The sequence below is a fragment of the Manacus candei genome, unplaced genomic scaffold, assembly GCF_025592945.1.
Source record: "Manacus candei isolate 608988 ecotype Guabito, Panama unplaced genomic scaffold, ASM2559294v1 h1tg000121l, whole genome shotgun sequence".
NCBI lineage: Eukaryota > Metazoa > Chordata > Aves > Passeriformes > Pipridae > Manacus > Manacus candei.
This window is the reverse complement of record NW_026138169.1, coordinates 291203-315419: the sequence shown is the minus strand read 5'-3', so window position 1 is coordinate 315419 and position 24217 is coordinate 291203. Positions and strand designations below refer to the sequence as shown.

The 24217-nt window shown below is 53.7% G+C and overlaps 3 protein-coding genes across 7 annotated transcripts in view; 1 reads left to right on the top strand and 2 right to left on the bottom strand.

Moving 5' to 3' along the window:
- Nucleotides 1-5096, top strand: part of IFT172 (intraflagellar transport 172) — a 36279-nt gene extending 31183 nt beyond the window's left edge. Inside the window, exons 43-48 of the mRNA XM_051770649.1 lie at nucleotides 1391-1486; nucleotides 2168-2227; nucleotides 2981-3079; nucleotides 3525-3678; nucleotides 4489-4577; nucleotides 4813-5096. Coding sequence (XP_051626609.1) covers nucleotides 1391-1486; nucleotides 2168-2227; nucleotides 2981-3079; nucleotides 3525-3678; nucleotides 4489-4577; nucleotides 4813-4902 — 588 coding nt within the window. The 3' untranslated portion in view covers nucleotides 4903-5096. The remainder of the gene's footprint in view (nucleotides 1-1390; nucleotides 1487-2167; nucleotides 2228-2980; nucleotides 3080-3524; nucleotides 3679-4488; nucleotides 4578-4812) is intronic.
- On the bottom strand, nucleotides 10-7629 carry KRTCAP3 (keratinocyte associated protein 3). 5 transcript variants are annotated; one of them, XR_007900343.1, is made up of 7 exons: nucleotides 7405-7629; nucleotides 7270-7329; nucleotides 6553-6753; nucleotides 6249-6383; nucleotides 5827-5918; nucleotides 4269-4499; nucleotides 10-870 (listed from the first exon to the last, which is right to left on the bottom strand). XR_007900343.1 is itself a non-coding variant. In XM_051770656.1 (6 exons), the coding sequence occupies exons 1-5, from the start codon at nucleotides 7612-7614 to the stop codon at nucleotides 5835-5837; spliced, it is 690 nt and encodes a 229-aa protein (XP_051626616.1). In that variant the 5' UTR covers nucleotides 7615-7629; the 3' UTR covers nucleotides 3707-4499; nucleotides 5827-5834. The 5 variants fall into 5 exon arrangements, 2 of the variants coding, with proteins under 2 accessions (XP_051626616.1, XP_051626615.1); XR_007900341.1 differs by lacking the exon at nucleotides 10-870 and adding an exon at nucleotides 3092-3518; XR_007900342.1 differs by lacking the exon at nucleotides 10-870 and adding an exon at nucleotides 3092-3518 and having other exon boundaries at nucleotides 4269-4494.
- A 165-nt stretch (nucleotides 7630-7794) lies between these two features.
- NRBP1 (nuclear receptor binding protein 1) overlaps nucleotides 7795-24217 on the bottom strand; it is a 33429-nt gene continuing 17006 nt past the window's right edge. The window contains exons 8-18 of the mRNA XM_051770652.1: nucleotides 14300-14383; nucleotides 13982-14040; nucleotides 12757-12855; nucleotides 12551-12683; nucleotides 12162-12264; nucleotides 10472-10522; nucleotides 9464-9599; nucleotides 9324-9377; nucleotides 8892-8955; nucleotides 8746-8801; nucleotides 7795-8556 (exon numbers count right to left, since the gene is read on the bottom strand). Coding sequence (XP_051626612.1) covers nucleotides 8458-8556; nucleotides 8746-8801; nucleotides 8892-8955; nucleotides 9324-9377; nucleotides 9464-9599; nucleotides 10472-10522; nucleotides 12162-12264; nucleotides 12551-12683; nucleotides 12757-12855; nucleotides 13982-14040; nucleotides 14300-14383 — 938 coding nt within the window. The 3' untranslated portion in view covers nucleotides 7795-8457. The remainder of the gene's footprint in view (nucleotides 8557-8745; nucleotides 8802-8891; nucleotides 8956-9323; nucleotides 9378-9463; nucleotides 9600-10471; nucleotides 10523-12161; nucleotides 12265-12550; nucleotides 12684-12756; nucleotides 12856-13981; nucleotides 14041-14299; nucleotides 14384-24217) is intronic.

Here is a 24217-nt window from a genome sequence, read left to right as displayed (position 1 = left end):
TGAGGCTTTGCAGTTCCTCTGCCAGGTCACCACCCTGAGTGGGGAACCCTGAGGGGATGTGTAGGTTCAGGGATATCCACGGGTTACTATTCCACTTAATGGAGCACTTACATGTATCATGGATGCATGGGAATAGGACTGCAGTGATCTGGGAGCCCTTCACCAGCAGGTGAAACTGGAGATGGTCTTCCCTGCTTATAGTGGCAACTGCCCCAGCCATTGAGGCTGAGCTGTAAACCAGGGGAAAGCTGATCCATGTGTTTGGCATGACTTGTGAGAGCAAAGGCACCATAGAAAGTTAGGGATTCACAAAAAATCTGGTCTTCCCAGGAGAGGGATTGCTTCCTCTCTGCTGTCCTGGGCTGCGAGAGCTGCTGGGCTTCACATGATCTTGAGAGCAGCTCATCTGCCCGGGGCTTTGGCAGGTGCTGGCCCTGTGTACTGAGCCTCTCAGGGGGCTTTGGGAGCTCACGGGCCTGGGAGGGGGGCACAAAAGGCACTGTAAGTATTTTGGAGTCTTTTGTGGACTGGGAATTGTTGTGGACCACAATATGTAGCAGCCTCCCTGCTGAAGTCTTGATCCATGTGGGATTGTGGAATTGTGCTAGAGGTCTGTATTAGTGTGGGACTGGAGCTGTGATGGAGAAGGCTGCAAAAAGGAAAGGTTGCCACAGCTAGGACCCCAGTGAAAGTCACAGGGGAGACTGGGACTTCCCCATGGCTGTATGTGTGGATGTTGGGAGTCCAGAACCATGTCAGACAGCAAGTCTGTATAGACCCTCACAGCTGTGGAATGTTGAGATGCTGCGCAGTCTATTTGGGATCATGGAGCAGGGGTGGCCTTGACAGTTCTGGTGTGATGATGTATATCTGGCAAGCAGAAAAGTGAAATCCCCCTTTAATTCCTCATCTCCACTCCATAATTCTTACATAACTGAATACAAGAAAAAGCTTATTGAGACTGTGGCTGGAGTAGGTTTCTTGGAGAGGCTGGAGAGTCTCCATCCCTTGAGATAGTCAAAACCTGACAGGCATGTTCCTGCCTCTGCTTTGACCAGGGCTCGGGCAGGACTTGGCAGTCACCAGCAATCCCTTCCAACCTCACCTGTTCTGTGACTCAAATGGGGGGAATTTGGGGTTGGCTTCTACTGAAAAATAGCAATGTTCATAAACACAAGAATTTCACCCTCAGGTGACAGTCCCATGTGTTCAGTAGTGAGGGAAGTCAGGGTCAGAACTGAAGCTTTTGACCTTTGTTTGTTACCTGTAGGGCACATGTGGGTGCAGAGTCCCTGCCGTGAGTCTGGGGTGGTGTGATCTCATGAGATCCCTTACAAGCTGTTTTTTCTGTGCTGAATTGTTGTGTCTTTCCTGTCCTCTATGTTCACAGGACACCATGGCTGCCCAGCTGTCCATTTCCCTGCTGCGCCACACGGATCTGCTCCCTGCAGACAAGGCTTTCTATGAGGCTGGGGTAGCTGCCAAGGTAAGAGCTACCCGCCAGCAGAGCAGAGGAGGAGGTGGGGCACCCTGGGTTCAGAGATTCTCAGCTTTATCTTCCCAAATTCCCCCCTGATTGCACTTGCAGCCCAATAGCCAAACTCCCGCAGCTGTCCAGCCTCAGGCAGGGAGGACAGACCTCAGCCAACCGACAGGACCTGCAGAGCCAGGGGTGGACAGAGGCCACATTACGGCTCTGTTAGTGTGGCTGTGAGACTGCTCTGGGTCACTCAAGTGTCTGACAGTCTGCCCAGGTGACACATGGCGAGGACAGCAGCATGCCCTCACAACCTGGACCTGGCTGTGCAATAATGGAATCATGGAATAGTTTGGGTGGGAAGGGACCTTAAAGCTCATCTCATTCCACCCTCTGCCGTGGGCAGGGACACCTTTCACTAGACTAGGTTGCTCCAAGCCTCATCCAGCCTGTCCATAATGCCTGGCTGCATTGTGTGGGACAGCCTGTGGCCACGGGGCTGGTTGTCCCAGGGATTCATTCCTCGGGGGAGGCGAGCTGGGATGTGCAGTCTCTGTCCATTTCCTGTGCTGCAAGTAGGATGCTGTCACACAAAGAGAGCCATGTCCTCCCCAGACGTGGCTCTGGGAGGAGAGCTGTGGCTGTGAGGATGAGCTGCCCGGTCTCACTCGGGGTTCCTCTCTGTACCAGGCAGTCAGCTGGGAGAACATGGCATTCATCTTCCTGAACCGCTTCCTGGACCTCTCAGACGTGCGTATGGTCTGCAGGGGGAGGGCTGTCCCACTAAAATGACACCGAGCAGTAGGGCCACCGCAGACCCGCAGCCTGGGCAGGGCACATCTGAGGCTCTTATGGCAGCACATTGGAGTTCATGCTGATGGAGAGCCCCAAACCCCACTCAGTGTGTGTGTGCACAGCACTGGGTACCCTCACACCACCTGTGGGAGGACCTGTCAGGGAGGGCACCTGTACAGCCCTGGGCGTGCCAATGCCACAGTGCACGTGGCAGCAAAGAGCACGTTGGCCTGACCGTTTAGGCCTGAAGTCCTTATGGCTATAGGTGCTGTTACAGCTTTCGGGATGAGCTCACTTCAGTTGTTCCAAGGGAAAGAAAACTACCTGGGGGGTGGAGGCCACCACCCAGTGCCTTGGCCACTGTGATACAAGACTCGAGAGTCCCCTCAGCCCCTTCTTTGACCAGCAGGTTGGTCATCAGAAACACCAAACCCAAGGGAGCTGACAGACCTCACTGTGCCACACTCCCAAGAGCTGTTGGCAGCTGCTGGGGGAAAATAAAAGCCCTGGATTACATCTTTCCTTTCTTTGAGGCCACCTGACAAGTTTGAGTAGGAGAGTGTCTGAGGGGCACTGCAGAGGGTGGCCGTGGATGCCAGGAGGGCCTGGTCACCAAAGCACGAACAGACAGGGGTATCCTCACCATGAATTGTGCTGTGAGCTCCACAACTGGCATTGCCCAGTGCTTCACTACTTCTCCTTTCCCAGGCCATTGAAGAAGGGAACCTGGATTCCCTGGACCACTCTGATTTCCAGAGAACAGACATTCCTTTTGAAGTGCCACTTCCAGCCCAACAGCATGTGCCTGTGAGTGTCACCTGCATTCTCCAGCTGCTGTGAGCAGTGATGGTACTTCAGGGCCCTCTGAACAGGGACTGGGATGAGGCTGGGATGGTAGGGACTACTGGGGATGGAAACAGAGCCAGCCCTGGCCCTGCTCTGTGGCCCCCACCCCACTGCAAGCACACACACACACACACACACACACACATTCTTTCCCGTGCTCTCCAACACACACACACACACACACACACACACACACACACACACACACACACACACATTCTTTCCCGTGCTCTCCAACACACACACATGCACTCGCCCTCTGCTGTGCACCACCCATGTGTGTGTGCTCACCTGTGCACGTCCTGCATGCCTGTGTCCTGCTCTCCCCTGTGCTCCCTGGGGCTGTGGGGCTGCAGCCAGGCAGCGGCACAGCAGTTCCAGGCCATGCACTGGCCTGTGCCTGCAGGAGGAGCAGCGGGAGGAGGTCAAGGACTGGGTGCTCACCATGTCCATGGACCAGCGGCTGGAGCAGGTGCTGCCACAGGACGAGCGCAACACCTACGAAGCCTCACTGGTGGCAGCAGGGACCGGGGTGCGTTCCCTGCCCTGCCTGCTCACAGGTAAGCTCCAGGCCAGCTCACTCAGATAGGGGATGATGGTGCCATGCAGGGAGTGGGAACATGCTGCCGGGCAGGTCTGGGAGAGGAGTGGGGAGACTGTGGCTGTGGGGAACCAGCGCTGCTGGAGGAGATAGAAGGACCCTTTTGTTACTGGGAGGGTGACTGAGCGCTGGAACAGGTTGCACAGAAGTTGTGGCATCTCCGTCCTTCCAGACAGTCAAAAGCCATCTGGACATGGTCCTGGGCTGGGGTGGCCCTGTCTGAGCAGGGGGTTGGACCATACAGACTCCAGAGCCCTTCCGACCTCAGCCACTCTGTGTGATTCTGTGATGGCTCAGGCTGGCACAGCTCTGTCTGGGGACTCCAGGCTGGCCAGCACAGATGCTTGTCCCCGGGCAGCACCTGGCCCTGCTCTGCCCTGCTCTACAAAAGCTGTCACTTCTGGCAAGGTCTGTTCCCCATGTGCACACTTCAGACAGTACTGGACTGCAGTGCAGGACTTAAAGAGGATCAGGGAAGGGAGAGCAGAGGTGAGCCACCAGAACAGGCTTTAAAATCAGGAGCTGGGTGCCACTGTTTGACCTACTCACTTGGGTGTCCTTGGCCAAGGGCAGTTCAGCCTTCATCTTCATTTGATCCTGCCACTTTGAGCACCCCCTTCTTCATTCTGGTCTCTTAAAGCCTGAGGCAGTATCGCTCTCTCCACACTGTGCCATGGGGCAGCCCCAACCACGGCAGAGGGAATGGATGCACCAGGTGGGGGTCTGCTGTGGGGCTCAGCTTGTTCTGAACGTGTCACTTTGTGCCCAGGATACCCTGTACTAAGAAACAAGATCGAGTTGAAGCCAGGCCGAGAAGTCAACAAGGACGCGTGGTACAAGTTCATGATGGCTGTCAAGGTGAGCCAGGACCCTGTGGGGCAGGCAGGCAGGCTGTGGGGGTGGGTTCAGCCCCTCATGCTGACCATACAGTCATGCTGGGTGAGTCACTCTCCCAGGAAGGTTTATTGCACTCTCCCAGTGTGCTGTTGGGTGGGAATTAACAGCCCCAGCCCTGTCAGCCCCCGGGGTACTCTCGGGGAGCCCCCTGGGAGAGGGCCCTCTTTCCAGTGCCAAGACCTCTCTCATTCTGCAGACATCCCACAGCCCAGCGGGCCAGGATGTGATCGAGTTTCTTCGACGGTGGTGTGGGGCACTCCCGAGCACCAGCTTCTCGTTCCAGTGAGCAGGACTACGGAAGCTTTCAGGGCAGTTCTTCAGCACCCTCCCCTTCCACCCCCAATAAATGTGTATCTCAACCCTGCTGTGCTCCTGTGTGCCAGGGGATGCTGAGCCCACAACACAGGCAGCTGCTGGGGCACAGGGCCATAAACCCTGTACACGAGTCTCAACCTCCACCCTGATGGACGACTGTCACACTGAGACCATGGCTCTGTCAACATCCCTGTGCCTAGGGAGTGGTGAGCATGGACATGGACTCTCCCAGCAGCTGCACGGTCCTTCCCTCAGCAGGCCAAGCTCCCAGACAGCACTTGCCCAGCAGAGCCACTCACAGAACCCAGTGTGGAAAAGTTTATTTACTCAAGAAAGCCAGAGGCTCACACCAAAAGGATTCTTCACCTTCTGTTCCCTGCCCTGCCTGAGCACGGCACAGCCAGCTGACCTGCTCGCAGTGCCACCAGGACTTGGGCCCCGGCACCTCTGCTCACCCCAGTCACTGCTGACAGACATGACTGCTGACAGAGCCTTCAGCATGCCAGGAAGGGCCTGGCAGCTTGGGGAGAGAAGGGGGAGAGTGTCTGGGGCCCAAAGCACCTTCTAACCCGCAGGATCTGTGCCAGGTGGGGTGGTGGGGCTGGGGGAGAAGGAAGGCACACCCCTCACCCATGCAGCCCACCTTACCCACAGCAGGGGCATGGTGCAGGTGTGATGTCACCTTGCTCTGGATCACAGCACTCCTGCAGCACCACCTGGGAGTGAAGGAGCACGTGTAAGTGCAAGGCTGTGCTGCAGGTCCCAGCATCGCACTGATACCACTGGCCATGTGCTTGGGAAGAGGTGTTTTGGGGGGCTGGTGTGGGCAGGGGCCCTTTTGATGGCAGAGCCTGCACCCTGCTGTCCCCAAGCACGGCCCATGTGCTGTGCTCACCTCTCCACCTAGGCACGAGACTCAGCAAGCCCTGCCAGGAGCTGCTGCCTCTCTCGGGGTGGCCTCTCCGTCGCTGCACTTGGCCTGGTCAGCTACAGAGGAAAAAAAAGGGAAAAAAAAAAGAAGGGGAGGGTGGCAATGGTGTGTGGTGGGCAGTTTACACAAGGAAAGAACAAGGCTTGAAGAACAAGAGCCCCTGACTCTCAGGGTCATGAAGAAGAGGGTCTGTCCACAACTCTCCAAGATGAAGGGGTGCCAGTCTGGTACCCAGGCTAGCCAGAAAAGGTTCCAACTCGGCATCACCCCCTCCCACTGCTGCAGTCTGCTTGTTCCCAGCAGAACCCAGCACCTTCAAAATGCAGCACAAAGGGAGCAACTGTGGGGCAGATACAGGGAGACCCATCTGGTTGGACAGGGCATACCTGCTCTTTGTCCCAGCTGTGTGCACAGGGCCCGATGCCCCGGAAGACCAGAGCAACCAAACAGCACCTGCCCGAGAGCACGGCTTCTGCAGCTGCCAGCAGCAGGGAGGGGAACCAGAGGGCCAGGGCCGTGTCCTGTGGAGCAGGGGGTCAGCAGAGTGTGGGCACTGCACCAGGCTGCCTCCACGCCAGGCAGCAGGGGAGAGAAGAGGGAGACAGAAGAAGAAGAAGAAAAACGAGAGGAAGCAGCGAGAGAAAGAGGCTGATGGGAGGAGCACGGGTGTGTGGCGCCCCGCAGACTCACATAGATGCGCGTTGTGTTGAAGGGACAGTCGTTGGTTGCGATGGCTGTGCGGGCGTCCGCAGGCAGCGCAGAGCTGTTGCAGCCCCTGACCAGATGTGTGCCCCGGCCGTGCACCGTGAGGGTGATGGCCAGTGCCAGCCCCACGCTACACGCGGTGGACAGTAGGCAGTTCAGCAGGGACACGCTCAGCAGGGTCCAGTGCTGCAGGCAAGAACACCCGACTGGGGCTCGCCCAAGATGGGGGAAATGCCAGGGCCCGGCACCCCCATCTCTGCAGAGCTGCTCTGCAGGGTCGCGGGCGTGCTGGGAACCCGGCAGACATCTGCTCCGACAGAGAGCACACCACCTCTTGCCTCTTCCAGGACGGCTCATTGCCCGCGGATGAGCGTCTCTCACCTTTCACATCCTTCACCCCCTGTGAGCTCGGCGCCACCGGACGCCCCCGCCGCAGCTCAGCCCCGCGCCCCCCGCTCCGTGTCCGCCCACCCCTCAGCCCACGAGGGACCCCGGCGCGGCTGCAGCTTCACCCAGCGAGGCGCTCCCGCCCTCCCGGGGCCGCCGGCGGGGCCGAGCCGGGCAGAGGCGACACCCGCAGCCCCGGCAGCCGCCGCCGAGGCGGAAGGAGCCCGCGGGGCCAAGGTCCAGGGGAGCGGCCGTGGGCGAGGCAGGGCCGTGCCGAGGCCCCCGGCCCGCTCGGCCCCGCAGCCCCGCACTCACCAGGACCGCCCGGGACAGATTGTGCGACACCAGGATGGCGACGATGCCGGCGGCGATGCTCTGCGGGGAGACCCGCGCTCAGCAGGGGCCGGGCAGGGCCCCCCGTCCCCCGCCCGGCCCCCGCTGAGCGCTCACCAGCAGCCCCGAGCACACCGACACCACGTTGGCCGCCGCGTACTCGGGGGTGACGGCTCGGCGGGCGCCGGCCACGTGCCGCAGGACCGAGCCGTGCACGATGGCGCCCAGCACCAGGCTGCCGTGGCCCAGCACGATCAGCCCCAGCCCCGAGCGCATCAGCCGCCGCGGCTCCGCCAGCGCCCCCGGCCCCCGCCGTCCCCCGGCCATGGCCGCCGCCGCCGCCGCCCTCGCACCGCCCCGGGGCAGGGACGGGCGGCCCCGGCCCGCCCCGTCCGGAAAGAGGCGGCACTCGCGTATTTACAAAACAGTTTATTAAAAATAGGAAATGATAGAAATGAGATGCAGGAGCCGCGGCTCAGCCCCGCCACGCGCCGGGACGGGGCGACGGGGCCGCTGCAGCCCCCGCAGCCCCGGGAGCCCGCGGGGCCCGCAGGGGGGGCGGGGGGGCTGCCAGGGCCGCGAGGCCACAGCCCGGGGCCGGCTCACGCCGCGGCCCCGGGCGGGTGCGAACCAGTAAACAAAGTGCAGCCGGGGGCGGGAGCGAAGCGCCGGGCAGGGTGGGGAGCCCGGCCACCCCCGGGCCCCGCGGCCCGGGAACGGGGGGAGTGACGGGGGGTGCAGATGGGGGCGGGGCATAGGGGCTCACCCCTGCTTACCTTTAAATTAAAACAAGGAAAAAAAAAAGAAAAAGGAAAAAAAAACCAACCAAAAAAAAAAAAACCATTTCGGTGCTGTGCAAAAGACACTTTGTACAATTCAAACAGAACAAACTCCATGCACATGAGTGGGGCTGCAGAACACCCCGAGCCAGGCCTCAGCTCTGCAGCATGACCTGGGCAAAATCCCAACAAAAACAGGGCTGGAAATAATACTGATGCGCAAAGTCCCCTTTAGAGGCGGGCAGGGAGGACTGTCACTGAGCCCAGCCACGGCACATGCAGGATGAGCTTCCAAGCACTGCAGCTGGGGTCTTGCGGATGCCCGACAGTGGTGGGCAGACAGAGGGGTCGCAGGCAGCGAGGCCGCGCTGGCCGCCCGGGAGCCGTGGGGCTAAGATGACACAGTCACTGCCGTCAGGGATCCATTCCGAGTGTAGTAGAACTTGCTAAACGCCTCTTCAAGTAAACAGGTGAGTCTGCTCTGGTCAGCCTGGGGAGAACAAGGACAATTAAGGGTAGGCCCTGTCCACCGAAAGCTGAGAGCTTGGCTGGAGCCCCCCAGGGCAGGGACATGGCTTATTCCTCCTGCCTCCCCATCAGAAAAGGGTTGATCTGGCCTAAATCATTGAACTTTGAGAAAGGAATACAGGCCTATAGCTCTACCTGAGCCCCTGCTTACCTCGCTGATGAATCCAAGCTGGACCAGTTCAGCCGCCAGCTCCTGGATGTTGTCATCTGCAACACAAGGAAGGGGGTCAGTCCCCAGTCCCCAGTGCACCTCAGCATGGTCAGAAGGCTATTTACTGGGCTGAAGAAGGTACTTACTGGGCTGCAGGTCACAGCTCAAGTGTCGATTCAACTTGTCTTCCAGTTTCAGCAGCAGTGTCAGCTGCGGGGCACAGAAGTTCTCATGAGGGACTGCAGTCCTGCAGGCTGCCACAGCCAGCCCAAAGCATCCCCAGAAATGCCCCCCAGGACGGGAACCACCCCTCCAGAGCCCCACAGGGGTCCGACAGCAGCCTCAGCCAGTTTTGTCCCGAACCACGGCTGGCAGCACCATCCCACACAGGAAGCCTGGACCTGGGGATGGGCTGAGGTCACGGGTCAGTGGCTGGCACAGCCCGAGTCGGGCTCTGGGTCCCGGCAGCGGCAGCTGTGGCAGCACAGGGTCCTCCCAGGTACCAGCAGCACATCAGAGCCATGAGCTCTGCACGGCTGCCCTGGTCCCCCCCAGCTCAGCCAGAAGTGGGAACATACGTGGTGCTTCACCCCCTCCTCCACGGACTCGATGTTGCACTGCATCAGCACCACCTGGAACAGAGGCACAGAGGCAGTGAGTGGCTGCCTGGCTCCCCTGCCTGGGGACGGGACGGGGGAACGGAGCCCCGGGCGCTCACCTTGCGTGTCTCCACCTCAGCGGGCTCTGGAGTTGGGGTTTTCACTGACGGGGGAGCAATGGGAGATTTCACCACGACCTGCTGAGGCTGCTGGGGCCGCGGCATCCCAAAAGCTGTGAGGGGGTAGATTCCGTTCCTACAAGAAAGGAGCAGGGTCTGTCAGAGACTGAAACAGTTAATGATTTATGCATTCCAGGAGTTTGCAGGTTTTGACTTTTGCCCTAAAAAGGCAAGATGCCTCAGGTGGACTAAGCCCTAAAAAGGCAAGGAGATGCCTCAGGTGGACTAAGCCCTGAAAAGGCAAGGAGATGCCTCAGGTGGACTAAGCCCTAAAAAGGCAAGGAGATGCCTCAGGTGGACTAAGCCCTAAAAAGGCAAGGAGATGCCTCAGGTGGACTAAGCCCTAAAAAGGCAAGGAGATGCCTCAGAGGGGCTAAGCCCTAAACGGCAAGAAGACACCTCAGGTGGCCAGTTGGGCCCATCCCTCCCTCCAGTGCTAAGCCCTAAAAGGCAAACAACCCCTCATGCCAGGGAGGTGCAAAAGCATGCTGAGGGTATATAAACTGACTGGTGACTTTGAGAATTTGGGGGTTCTCCTTCTCCCCCACCGCCTGTGAATCATGACCATTGCTCTCAAGCATCGCTGGACCCAGTGGGTGGTGACCATGTCCATTTCTTTTGTGTTCTCAGCTTCCTCTCCCCTAAACAGTTTCTCCCCCGCAAAAGTTATCTCTATGTTGCATTGTTTTAGGACAACACCCAAACTGCTAGCATGCTTGTTGATACAGAATTGTTGAAATAAACCTTGTCAGTATATGTTTTCAAACACCGATTATTCAATGTCGTTTCACTCTAATCCACTCCAAGGGAATTATTGATAAAAACCTGAGTTACCCCCCCCTTCCCCTTTTTCTGGGGCAGGTCGTAACAGGGTCTGAGGTTATGGCTCTCCGAAATTTTTCCAGTCTCACACACAGTTAAAGGTGCCCTTTAAAAAAACCCTCTTACCTCACATCCTCCAGGAACTTGTCCAGCTCCAACGCCGGAGATTGTGAGAAGCTGGAAACAAAACAAAACGTCCTGAGATGAGAAGTTATCTCACAATAACATCCACTCGGGTCTCTTGGGGTCCAGTTCCAAATCCCCATGTCCTGGGCTGTGTCTGTGGGCAGGATGGATATGGACAGAGGCAGCCACAGATGGGACAGGCTCCAATCCTACCATAAGGACACAACTACCCAGAGGAGCTAAGGACGAGGCAGAGGTTAGGGCAGAGCAGTCTCACTTCCCTGCAGAGCTGTCCAATGCACAGTTATTTGGAAGGTGGCCCAATGACACTGTTCCTGGCAAGGTGTTTCACAGACACCTGCCACACAGCCCACTGGTTGCAACAAACACTTTGAATAGCCAAACCCATGTCTCAAGGCTGCTCTGAAGCATTTCAGAGATGAGGCAGGGACTGCAAAACTGCTCAAACCCTGACAGGATATCCACAGGTCTGGTGTGGGCTGCATACCTGCCTTGGCTCCCTGACCACTCTCCAGCCCTTCCCACACTCCCAGCAGCTAGGACTGTCCCATCCTCTAACACAGCAGTAGTTTTTAACAAATTTTTTTTTTTTTCTGGCAGCTTGGGTTGCATGGCAGTCTGATGAACCACTCAAAAGTGATGCTCTCTGACATTTCAAGTCATTGCTGCTCTTCCTTTCCCTTTTCCAGCACCTCCGAAGTATGGCACTACCAAAATCAAGCCCCAGGCTGGTGCCTACAGACAGCCAAACCCACACAGACTGACATCCCATGTATGTAAAGGATCTCTCTTGCACAGCTTTGGCTGTTCACTTGTTGTCCTCCATTCTGAACCTTTATAAAAAACATTCCAAAGGGAATTCCATACTAATATTTTCTAGAACTATGACAACTGAAAGGTCAGTTTTTAGAAGGGTCTCTATGGCTCAGAGAGCTGCTCAAACAGACAGAGCTGTTCTTCCTTGTCACCTTGGTTACTCTTGTTCAGTAGCTCGAGCATCTCAGAACTCTGAGCTCCCCTGGAAGCATCCTGGGCTTCTCTGGGAACACAGCACTCACATGTTAGTCTTTTCAGATAATCCCTCAAGTGGCCAAGGCTTTGCTATCTAAAATCACTTTTTGACACTCTACTTGCTCCATATGCATTGCAGTAACTCCCTCAGGGAGCCACTCCTACAGTGTAAGTGGTGTTGTGTGTCACTGACAGCTGCCCAAACTGCCTTTCCTTGTGCAGAGTGTGGAATAGGCTGCTCCATCAGGAAAATGCGGAGCAGCTCTTCCTCCAAGGTGTTGGACTTCATCTGACAAGGCTGTGATTGGTCTGAGCACCCTCCCAAACTATTCAGCCATGTTTCACTGAGGACTACAGCATATTCACTTCCCACCCCTCCACCTGGGAAAAGATTCACATCTCAGCTGCGTGGAATCTGCTCCCACGACACAGGTGCAAGGTCTCCTCCCACCCAGAAGTCTCCCCAGAATTCTGTGTGCCCAGAGAGGCAGCGACTGCTCCTTCACCTCCAGCTCCATCAGCTCCCATTGGTTCCCTCAGTGGTGAAACACCACCACTTCAGTGATGGGCAGAGTCCCAGTCAGACCCCACAGCACTCAGCCCAGGGCCCCAGCACTGCTGCCCCCAGCAGCCCCCAGAGCACACCACAGGGACTCACATCATCTTGACTCCTTCCCTGTCCTCATGATTGATCTCTGCCAATACCGCGTTCATGTCGAGGTTTTTGGTCATTTCTTCTAAAGCATTTTCAGGAATCATATCTAATTTTTTTAAAAAAGGAAAAAGAACAATTGCAGTTTCTTTCCAGACTTGGAAAAGTAATGAAAAGCAGAAAGGTCTTGAGCTCTCTGATGCTCCTGGAGCAGGCTGGGCACCGCAGCCCTCCCGGCCCCGCAGTGGCCACCGCTGCATCCCACAGCCGGGTCCTTGCCCATGCAGAGCAGCAGGGAGGGGGGTTCCCGGGGAGCCAGCTGCACTGACAGCTCGGCAAAGCTCTGCAGGACACAGACTGATGAGGGGATGTGGCTCCCAGGGCTCTGTACTCACGCTGGTGCCCGATGATGCAGTGAGCAGCCAACAGCTTCAGCGATGGCACCTCGAACAGCGCTGGGTGGAACAGGAGCTCTCGGGCCGTGGGGCGCCTGCCAGGGTCCTGTTCTAGACACTTCTGAATGAACTCCTAAAGACAAAAACGGCATGAGACCACGAGCAATGCCACCAAGCAATGCAGGGCACCAACCCCCCTCGCTCACCCGCTGCAGGGGGTCCTCCAACAGCTGGATGGCACTGTTGATGGCCTCCTGCGGCACATATGATGACTCCCCATTCCCCTGGATCTCCAGCACCGCCATCTGCAAACACAGAGCAGAGCATCAGACTCCACTGGGAATGACAGACTGCAGGGAAGAGAGCTCAAGGAGACCACTGCCAAGTGTGAGATAATCACAGCCAAGCTGTTCGGGGCTATTTAAGGTCACAGTTGGGAGAGACAGAGAGAGTGGTTCCTCATTATGACAGCTTGCTCCTAGCACCCCAACAGACTGCCAGGGAGACCTGAGAACTCTGCCAGCAGCACCCTGGACACTAAGTGTCCCCATTCTGAACCTCATGATCCATTGGCCTGTCATTCTACTTGATAATTCTATCCTCTAATGAAGCAGTGCTGGATTACTGCCAGGATCTGACAGTGTCCCTCCTGGCTTTGTGAATAACTCCATATCACAGAACAAAAGCAACCACACAACACACCCAGAATGGGTTACAGACAACAGACACAAATTCCCAGCTAGGAAAGGCTGGAAAATATTGCAGAGAAGGTCTTTAGACTCAAGTTTTGTTTCCTGAAAGTTGCATCTTTCCACAGTTCTCTTCCTGCTTCATTTATGAAATGTGCAGCACAGGTTGAGAGTTCTTCGTGTTGGCTCTTTCTGACAATTCTTTCCAGAAAATATTTCTAGCAACAACTCCCATTTTCTGGACTTGGGCCTGCTGACTGCAAGGACTAAGGAACCACAAAGCTGCTACAACCAGGTGTGTAGACTCACACTGACTACAACCAGCATCTGTCAGATGGGCACAGGCTGGCCCAGAAAAAGTCATGGACTACAGCTGCCCTCTGCTCCGGACACCCCAGGAGGAACAGGCACTTCCCAGCTGGGAGCGTACATGGACATTATGTACAACTGGCAGCAGTGACTGTTCCCACCAGCCAATGGGTCAGACCTCAGCACTGGCCAAGACCCATATTCATTACCCGTTAGGAATTTTGGGAAGAACTACGCATCGCTGAGCCCTTTACTTCTTAGTGAGGCTCTTAGGGGAGCCTCCACAGGGATCCCTCCAAGGCAAAGTGCACTTGGCTCTGAGAACAAATCACACTTGTCACCAAGGTAACCCACCCATGGCCACAGCTTCTCCAGAGCCATCTCCTTCCTCAGATTTATCCTCTCTGTCCCACAGCCCACACTCCACACTCACCTCCAGTGCACACATCCCAAAGGAGTAGATGTCCACAGCAGTGGTGACGTTGGCAACTTCTGTAACACAGAAACAGCGCTGTTATCACTCAGCCCTGCACTCAGCAGCATCGTTCTGTGCAGGGCTGGGACAGTCCTGCAGCTTCTCCCTGCTCTGCTACCAAAGGACAGAGAAGCTGAAGCACTTCAGCAGGCAAATGGCCCAGAACTGTTAATGTGACATCTGACAGGAGCCTGGAGCTGAGAACAAGGCGCAGAACAGCTTGGAAGCATCAGTAAAGCCAACAAACCCAGGCTTGTGGCCACAGCCGTGCCATACCTCCGTATTCCGGGGCAAAGAAGTGCAGGTTCTTCTGCTCCTCACGACAGGTCTTCACGTGGTTGTTAATCGTGTCCGGTGCCACTAGAAGAAAGTCAGGAATGCTTAGGATACAGGAAACCATAGCCCATCCCTGATGAGATCCCAGGGAACACCTGCAACTCCAGGGATGTTGGTGGAAAGGGGCAGGATGGTGGAGTTAAGGTGGCTCCTCTCCAGTCACCTGCCCCAATACAGTCCTGCACTGTTTCCTTGGCAGCTTAGCATCACCCTCCAAGGGCAAACCTGGAGACCACAGCTGCTGCCTCATGAGAAGACAAGCTGGGAATGACTCTCAGTTGAAGTGCCAAACTTCAATCAGATCTATAACATTTGTCATGAGCAACTCATCCAGAACAGCAGCCCAAGGAACATCCAGAGATGCCAAAGTCACTGTTATCAGTCACCACCTCAGGGGTTTGGGAGGATGGATATACCAGGTAACTCTTACACTTATCAGAAAGACATTGGTGCCAGAGTGCCTTCAGACAAGAGCTAAGCCAAGCTGCTGAAGTGGAGGGAGGTGACCATCAGAGGCCTCCCTGCAGCCAGCACCTCCACAAATCACTCAGAGCTGTGGGGAGGGAATAACTTGCAGCCACAAGAATAGTGAGCAGAGCACAAGTATGGACCCCCATGAAAGATAAGCCTTTGTGACAGCAACCTCTGCAGAGATTGCAAGCAACCCTCTAAAACTAAGCAGCTGTCTCTGCCAGGGAGAAACATTGAGGTGGGCAGGGAGCACAGAGCCATCACCCATTTGAAGCTCTACTGTCACACTGGAATGTGCCCAGTCCCACAGTTTCAGGCCCATCTCCCCCCTGGTCACCCTCTTGGGCAATCACAATCGGTCCTGGTCTGTACTGGTACAACATGGGCTCACCCAGGACATGCCAAACTGCTTGTATTTTTCCACACCAAAGAGGATTCCCATCTGAATGAGACCAGACTAGTTTCCAGTCTCAGAGGAAAGATGTTCTTTGGGCTGTAGTCAGACAAGAAGGACCACCCTCAGTAATTCAGCTCTGCCTTGCTGCATGGCTCATACAAATCATTGTATCTGATTTGAGCTGGAAGCAGAGCTTGCTCCAGTAGTCAGCAGCTTCTTTCCCAACCAACCATTCACAAGTAGCTTACTGCTTTTTGTTCTTGTGCTAGCTCTGATTCTGGGAGCCCAGCAAGATGACTTAATTCCTAGTGCTCACCTGTTCCCAGACACCACCAGGTCCTCTCACCTTCACATCCCCAGGCAGCGTAAGCTGTCTTTCTCCTAAGACCTGATCTGTTTTCCCAGTGACACTGACTCCTTTAGACAAGCTCTGGCCAGGGTCGTGCACAGCTACACCAGTTCTCTCTACTGGGGACTCTGTCCCAATGGATCTCAACACCCCCCACGTGGCAAGTAGCTCAAAACCCTCCCTCGAGTGGCCAGCAAACACCTGATCCTCCTCAGTTCCCAAATGATGAGCTCTGGACTTCTGTGTAGCTTTGTATTTCACACTCCTAAGTTACAACTGGAGTTTGTCCAATCCTCTAACGTGCTCCTGTGCTGCTGGAGCCAACCCCTCCATGGGGCAGCCCCTACCCCATCACAACGCGTCCGTTCAGCACCACCTTTAGTTCATGGAGCAAAGTGCCCACAGCTTGTCCAGCACACTGAGTTCTCATACCAGGCCTTTTAAAGAGAGTATTTAAGGCTTCAGAAACCGTTCTGTTCTAACATCAGATTTATATTGTTGTTTATGGGAATCCCTGATGTCTGTCAAGGATGCAGTGTACAGGAACTATCATACAGGTGTTTGTGATTCCTGCAGGCATGGCAGAGGAACTCATGGGGGTGAAACACACAGTCTGGGGAGAGGAAATAACCTATTTTCTGAATCTTCTATTTGTTCTGCCTTTCTTATCTGTACAATGGATTGTAAGAGGAAACACAAACCCAAAACTTGAGAACCCTCTCCTGCCAAACGTGGAGCAGAAGCAGCCAAGGATAAAGTCCCCTTCATGCGATGTTGGGATCAGTTTCATTTTTCAGTGGGTCTTTAAATCCTGTTACAAACGTGTTGGATGGCAAGGGCCAGTCCCCTATCCAGCCACTCTGTTCTTGGCTCCTGAGCCCATTTAAGGAGAGGGATGAGGCAGTAATCAGTCACAGACCAGAATATCAACAGAAACCTCAGCAGTGACGGTGTGGTAACCGAGACACTCCCATACCGGACAGGCAGGTAGAGTGGAAGCCCAGCAGCCTCCATCTATAATGGCTGCCTGGGCCTCATTAAGGACTTGATAACAAGCTCCTCTGCATCCAGGTCCTATAGACCTTCTGCAGTGGCATCAGCATTTCTGGAAAGAGCCAGGCTCACACTGTCTGTAGGAATCTCCAACTTGGACACACAGACAGGTAGCTCTGAATTTGCTGCTGTGGGTCAGCCAGGGACCTGTCACCTCTGGTAGTCTGGTCCTTGTGCCTCCCAACTTGCTGATTCCCACTGGAGTGTTTCTCCATCACCCTTGCCGAGATTGGCTCTGCAGCTGGGTTTGATCGACCACACTTGGCAAGGAATCTGCCTGTTCCAGACGTCTATATCCCAGCTCACGTGCAGCTTGACTGAAGTGACAGGCATCACCTTGCTCTGTTATTGCAGAGCTGAGGCAGGGCAGAAGCAGAGGAATGGCATGAGACCCCTAGAATCTCCTGTGTGCCTCCGAGCTGAGCACGGACAGCCCTGCTCTGTGTCACTGACAGCACGACCTGCTTGAGGTCAGCTCTGAAAAACTCCCTGCAGGCATGTTCAACATGGCAGGCACAAGTGCTGTTTAACCTGTGACAGGATTTTAGATGCTGGGACAAGAAACTTTGGGTCTGGTCACTGTGCTATTGCAGGTCCATCACCTTGGTGCACAGGCCACTTAACACTGACAGGGCTTTAGAGCTTCACCTAAGCCTTCATTTTAACCCAAGCTCCTGACTGTAGAAGGTAAGAACACACACCTGAAGGGACCTTTGACACAAGCTCTCCTGCCCGACTCACACACGACTGCTGGTCCACACTGAGAGATCAAATGGACCAAGGCTGAGGTTGGTTATATTAAGCAAGACTAACAATGAAGGTCACAAAGGAAAGCCATATCACCAACATTAACAACAAACATGTCTTTCTCAGCCACCAAGAAGGTGACAACAAGGGGCAGACTGCAAGACACACCCCCTTGGGACTGACCAGCCTGGTGGGGAATTAGCAAAGATTAATTTTAGAAAAAGGTTCAGCCAAATACAGTGTCTGTGCAGAGCAGGTGATAGGAAGAGCACAGCAGAAGGTAGGACAAGCAACCTGTATTTGGTAAGCTGAACTCAATCTGACAACAAAAGCATAAAGAGAGATAATCAGCATTCCTACAGGAACATGGGGAGCTGGTTATACTTCTAAAACCCTCAAGGACATGCAGAACTGGCCAGAGTAAGTGGATGGCTCGTCAGAGCACCCACCAGTTGTCAGCAGTGCCAGCCAAGGATGCAGTAGTGGCATTCCTTCCCAGCTGTCCCCACGGCAGGTTTAGCAGAGTGCCTGGGGATCACAGCCCCCAGCCCCCGGAACACTCCACGCTGCAGAGGACACTTCCCTCTTGTGTGGTGTCCAACTCACACCCACCTTTGTTCTGCATTCAGCACTTCCTCCTTGAAGGCAGGAAAGACAGCCCGTGCCTCAGTTTTCCCCACAGGCCTCCCCACGGCTCTGCCTCTCCTCCTGCAGCAACCACTGAGCTGCTCAGGCTCCTGCAAGCGTGTGAGCAAGCTCCAAAGCACAACATGACTCCCCTCCTCAGCAAAGGGCTCAGTGCCCAATCCAACAGATCTCAGCAGGCTCAGAAAGCACAGGGAAACCAGGTAACAGCAAGAAGGATCAACAAGTGACCTCTAAGATTGTCCCAGGCTTGCTGTGCAATCCAGCACTGATACGATTAACCACTGTACTAGCACCACAGGCACCCCAAAATTATCAAGTGAACCCAAGACCATCTCTTTGCTGCTATAAAGGGGTGGCCACAAGGCCAGGAGAAGTACAAGGCCACATTATTATCCCCTGCACTCATATGCTCAAGACATTTTCACTCCTGCAAAAGGGTACAAGACTGCACAACCCCATCACATTTCACAGCTCGCTTCCTCTGCACACAACAACAACAACAAAAGCTTTTTTATTAGGGAGGGCAAGGCCTAGAAAATAAGGAACTAGGAAGCTATTTCAAATAAAAAGAAGCATACAGTGATCAGACACAGAGTCCAACAGGAAAAGCAGTATCAGATGTAAGCTGATCACAGAATACAAGCACGCTACAACCCTCAGATCTGTATCAGGGATTGCAAAATACTTGCAACACTGAGTCATCAGAAGCAACAGGATTTTATTGTTTTTAACAGTTGAGTATTATGAGCTGAAAGGGCAAATAGGTACAGCACGAGAAAAGCTCACTACACAGTTTCCAGAGCCAGGTGAAGCTGCTTACACACATGTTCACCCCTGCCACATCCACTGACACTGCTTCCCAGCAGGATAACCAACCTCTGCTAAACACTGCCCATGGTTCACTCCAGAGAAAACACTGCTGGAGCAGAACCAGTGGTACTGGCAACAGAAAGCTGATGTCACACAAAAACTAGAGAAGGATACCTCTCCACAGAAATTAATACAGAATCATAAAACCACGGCATGGCTCATGTGGGAAGGGATCTGTGGAGGTCACCTTGTCCAACCTCCCTGTTCCAGCAGGGACACCCAGAGCTGGTTGCCGAGGACCATGTCTAGATGGCTTTTGGGTAGATCCAAGGATGGAGACTCCATCACTGCCTTGGGCACTGAGGGGGGTGTCCCAGGTCCAGAAGGACCCTCTGGGCTCCAGCCCATGCCGTGGCCTCTGGTCCTGTCCCTGGGCACCCCTGGGAGTGCCTGGCTCACCTCCAGGCACCTCCCTGCAGGTGCCACAGCCACGGATCCCCCGAGCCCGCTCTGCTCCCGGCTGAGCAGCCCCGGCTCCGCAGCCTTTCCCCAGCACAGGCACTCCCACCCTGCAGCACCACAGGGCCCTCATGGGCTCTCCCAGCCCAGCCCTGTCCCTCGTGTCCTGGGGAGCCACAGCTGGGCCCCACGCTCCGGGGTGGCCTTACTGGTGCCGAACAGAGGGCCAGGACCATCCCCTCCCTCTTCTGGCAGTGCTTTGCCTAACACAGCCCAGGGCATCCTCAGCCACCACTGGGGCCAAGGCACATTCATTTGTGTGACTGTGCCACAAGGGACATGGTCACACTGTGCCATTTCTCGTGAAGCAGTGGGTGGTATTTTTATATTCAAGTAAAAGAGCACTCGGAGTTTCAACCTGACCCGTTTGACCACATCCATTAAATGGGAGCAAAGAGTGGAACTAGGCAGAGCAGGAAACATAAGAACAGATAAAGAGGAGCTGTAAGATTAGTACCTGTCAATCCTGGCTGCATGCAGGCTCTTAAGCAGGGACTTAGGAGCTTATGGACATTTTATCTGGAAGAGTTCACAATACAAACAACTTCATCCCAAAGTAGATCTGGAGATCTGAAATGTGCACCTGAAACCAAGTTCCATGTTCTAGACCAGAGGAATGAAGGTCCCACTGACCATTCGAACCCTTGCTTGGGCTGTGCCATCTGACTGCAATGCAGTATTGATATCAAAAAGATAAAAATCTTCACATCACAGTGCAAGAATTACACATAATCAGAAAAACAAGAACAGACATTCACTGAAATGCTACAGACTGAGCTGCTCTGGATTCCTCTACTCCCAGAACACGCATATACACTGTAAAACAAAGTCCTCAGAAACATGACTCTGAAAATTATCTTCTGTTGTGAGCAGCTCTGCTCCCCCAGAAATGGGGACTAAACCAGTATAAATGACATTCCACTAAAATGCAATTAGAATCCACAAGTTCTAGAATTTCCAGTTCAACTTTCCCAATTTTCAAACTCCACATCTGTGATTACTGTTGTTCCACAACATGCCAAAGGGACCTTGGGAGACTTAACCCACAGCAAAGCTCATCCCTGGACGCAGGAGCCAGAGAGCAAACACTGCTTGGCTTAAATCACAAGGCCTAAATCACAAACCTGTCCTGGTTGGGAGGGACCTCTTGAGAACCCCCTGCTCAGGCAGGGTCAGCCACCACAGGCCACCTTTGCTCAGTTTGTGTTCAAAGTGATCTTTCCAGAACTGGCACAAAGAAGCCTCTTAAACTGCTGAGGTTCCCAAAGCCTTCAATCCAAGGGCTCCAAAAGGAGCAGCCACCTGCAACTGCTGTGCTAATACCAAAATGGGTGAATGAAGACCTGGATGACTATAATCCATGTCTCCTGACCTGTAGGGAAAGCCACACAAAGGCAGAGAAAAAACAGAGCCCAGCAAAGCTGAGGCAGCAGTGCCCTGAATGCAACATAAAATAACACTGACCTCAGGGATGTTCCATAGCCTGGAGCACTAAACCGACACATTTAAAACTTTTAAAACGTCCTATTTAACTGAAAATTACAACCAGTCTAGAAGATCATAGTTTCTGGTGTTTTCATGAGTGAGATGACTCACAGCAACACACAGAGGGTACACTGAGCAAAGGAGGTAAGTACACAGAGCAAGAGCCAGCTTTTAAACCTTCTGCAAAATAAAAATGAGTTTATTACCATCACAGCATAGTAGGAGAAACATCTTTGCAACAAGGCCACCAATTCTTACCACTAAATCTGACTTTAAAACCCCATCACTCCCCCAAACACACACCGAATCAGAGCACACACAGTCATTGCAACCTCCAGCACAAACCACGGACAGAGCCTGCAGGCTGTCACTTACCCACAGCTGCTCCTCCTGCCCTGAGCTCTGTGCTTACACAGAAACCCAGGGCAGGTCTCTGGAACTGTCTCTGCCACTCCAGTAGTCACAGCAGCAGCTACAGCAGGAGATGCCTGTCCATTACAATTGAAATCAACCTCATTCTATTCCACCCAGTTTGTTCAACAGTTTCCCAAGAACAACACAAATGAGAAGCATCTTCACTTGGTGAGAGGCTTTTACACCACTGAGTCTCAAAGACAACACAGACCCATGGCAGACAAAGCCTTTAAGTAAGAGAATGCCCCCCCAAAAGTAACCTGGATCCCACCTTGGACTTTCTGAAGCATTCTGGGCAAAAAAGTTCCACTCAAAACTATTTACCTGCCCAGTCTCATTCCCAGCAGCACCTATAGCCACAGACAAATCTTGGGAACTGCCTTAGTTTGTCAAGTTTCTAAGGAACTGAAAATGTTTGGCTTGGTAGAGACATGCTTGACTTACACAGAAAACTGTACAGCAAGAAGCTAAACTACATCAATTCATGTTAAATCTTACTAAATCAATGCCATCATGAGTGAAAGAATTTTCCATTTTTGTGACAGATTTTTCTATGTCTGATGGTTCCAATTATCCATTATTTTTTCTCTAAACCACACTTCCCATAGTTGAAAAAATAAAAAAGCCAGATCCGAGATATCCTAGTAACCTCTTATTCCTACATTACCTAAGTGCCTCGGGTGTCTGTTAAGGATGTGGAAATCAGCATGACAAGTCTTTAAACATCAGGCAAGAAAATCCAAGGGAGTGAAGTGATGACTGAAATAAGTTTAGTTGTGAAAGCATGTCACTCACAGTCTCATTAGCTCAATGCTCAAGTGAAATAGGAGCCTTATACGCTATATTTAGTGTTTTCAAACCTAAATCACTGTTCAATGTCTAAGGCTTAAACAATTCCCAGCTCTCATATCAACAATACTTTGTGGTACAACAGTTAGAACAAGTTCACAAGGAACCAACCAGGACAGGTCAGTATTCCAAGGCCATCTGATGCTCAGTGTTCCAAGGCCAGCTCAGGGGAGGTACCACAGCATCTCCCTGCACCTGAAGAGCGCTGGCTCAGGTTCCTCCTGCTCTGCAAGAACCAGGGCCTTTGGTTCTGCTCTCAGAGGTGGCTTGATTTCGGAGAAATGGTTACCAGCCTTAAGCCTTGCTGCCCTCAGCATGACTGAACCCAGGCTCAGTCACATTCCCACTCCACGGGTTCGTTCCCAGATCATCTGCCCACTGCCATTCTGCCATCCTGCCCAGCCTGCAGCCATGCCCAGGAACACCTGCCCTCCTCAGGACTCAAGCCCTGACTACATGACCATCCCCCTCAGCTACACCAGATCCCAGGTTCAGCTTTCTGGGGGCCTCTGCTCTGCTGCGGATGCAGAGTGGCAAGCCACGGCCTCCTGCCAACAGGTGGAAGGCACAGAGTCCAACCGGTCAGGCCCTTCCCTTTCCAATGCTTCCAGCTGATGGTTGGTGGTTCCCAACTCAGTAGAAACAAACTCTAACATTGAGAACAACCCTGATGGTAAAAATAAAATAATTATTTTACAGGTAAACATGGTATTCTATGCAATAAGGGTACAAATTGCAGCACTCGAATCCTTCTCTGGCCCCCACCAGCCCAATTCCCTCCTCATATGCACATATCTTCCCAAAACCAGAGCTTTATCTGGGATAACATCAATAGCCAAGCTTACTTCAAACCAAGGACTCATTTGGGGTGGGAGGGCTCTGGCCATCAGGAGCCAGACACATTCACTGAAACATTCATCTTAAAACCAACACATCTAAGGAGTTCAAACTACAAGCAAGCAGTTGGATAGCCAAGCATACAGCGGGGCTAGTCCAGGGCTGGGGACCAGCCAAGGCCAGCAGAGCAGCAGCAGGGAAGAGCCTAATGGAGGTGGGAAGTTTAGCTGGGAATTGCTCAGAACAAGGCATGGCTTGTTGACATGCGGGAGCCGGCATGCACAGGGCCCGTGGACTAGCACACGCTAAGAACATGGAGAGGGAGAGAACTAACCAACCAGGAGACTTCACAAAGGGCAGTGCTCCCTCTCTGTAAGGCTCTGGCCAAGAGCACAGGAACGGTTTGCATCCCGGCACAGAACATGAGCTCTCCAAGCAGGATGCACCTAAGCCAAACAGTTTTACATACAGCCTTATAGCAAGGGAACACTGTAAATAGATCAGTGTGTATGTTTGTGTGTTACAAATATAGATATACACACACTTATATATATATAAATATATATATACAGATACACACACAGATAAAATCATGTACATGACAAAAGTGGAGTCACATCACAGGAGCGGAGAAGTTTGCTCACCATTAGCAAATATCCTATGAAAGACTGTTGTAACAGAGCAGCCCGTGAGCGGGAAGTAAAACGAGATAAAGTCAATGAGTTGATGAACAGCAAAGCACTTACATCCATAGAGACAGCTGGGTCAGTCAGGGCACACAGGGACAGGACTGAGCACTGAGCCCTGCCTCCAGCCCCCTCTTCAAAAGAAATTTACCTAAGGAACATCAAGGTTTCTACCTAAGAACCAGATCGGGCAGGAGAGACAAGGCACCTCTGACCAAGCAGAATATTATGGCTGACTCCGAGGCCAAGAAGCTGGAAATTCTGCTCTTTCTGTGAGTGTCCCACAGTCCCCTAGCAACCCCCACCCATCTACAACCCAGCAGCTTCTCCTGGTCATGGATCTCGGCAGCAGAACCCACACTTACACACCTGGCCATGTGATGCCACAGCAGAGCTAACACCCAGTAAGAGTCCTCACCCCGTGGCCTGGAACTGAGGGCAGACTCTGAGTAATGACATACTGAATGAGTCCCAGGTCAGGTGTGGTGCAGACAGGAGACACACACGTTACCAGTGCCCGGAGGAGGCACGAGTGGGAAATCTGCACTGCACCCCACACAGCTCCCACTGTGCTCCACTGAGGTCTAACTCAG

Bases quoted from the DNA above. Each gene is read 5' to 3' on its own strand.
- KRTCAP3 (XM_051770656.1), bottom strand. From the start codon at position 7,614: ATGGCCGGGGGACGGCGGGGGCCGGGGGCGCTGGCGGAGCCGCGGCGG. The intron at 6,754-7,269 runs GTGAGTGCGGGG...TCTTGCCTGCAG, and splicing joins ATCTGTCCCGGGCGGTCCTG to CACTGGACCCTGCTGAGCGT. The intron at 5,919-6,248 runs GTATGCCCTGTC...TTTCCTCTGTAG, and splicing joins ACAGCTGGGACAAAGAGCAG to CTGACCAGGCCAAGTGCAGC.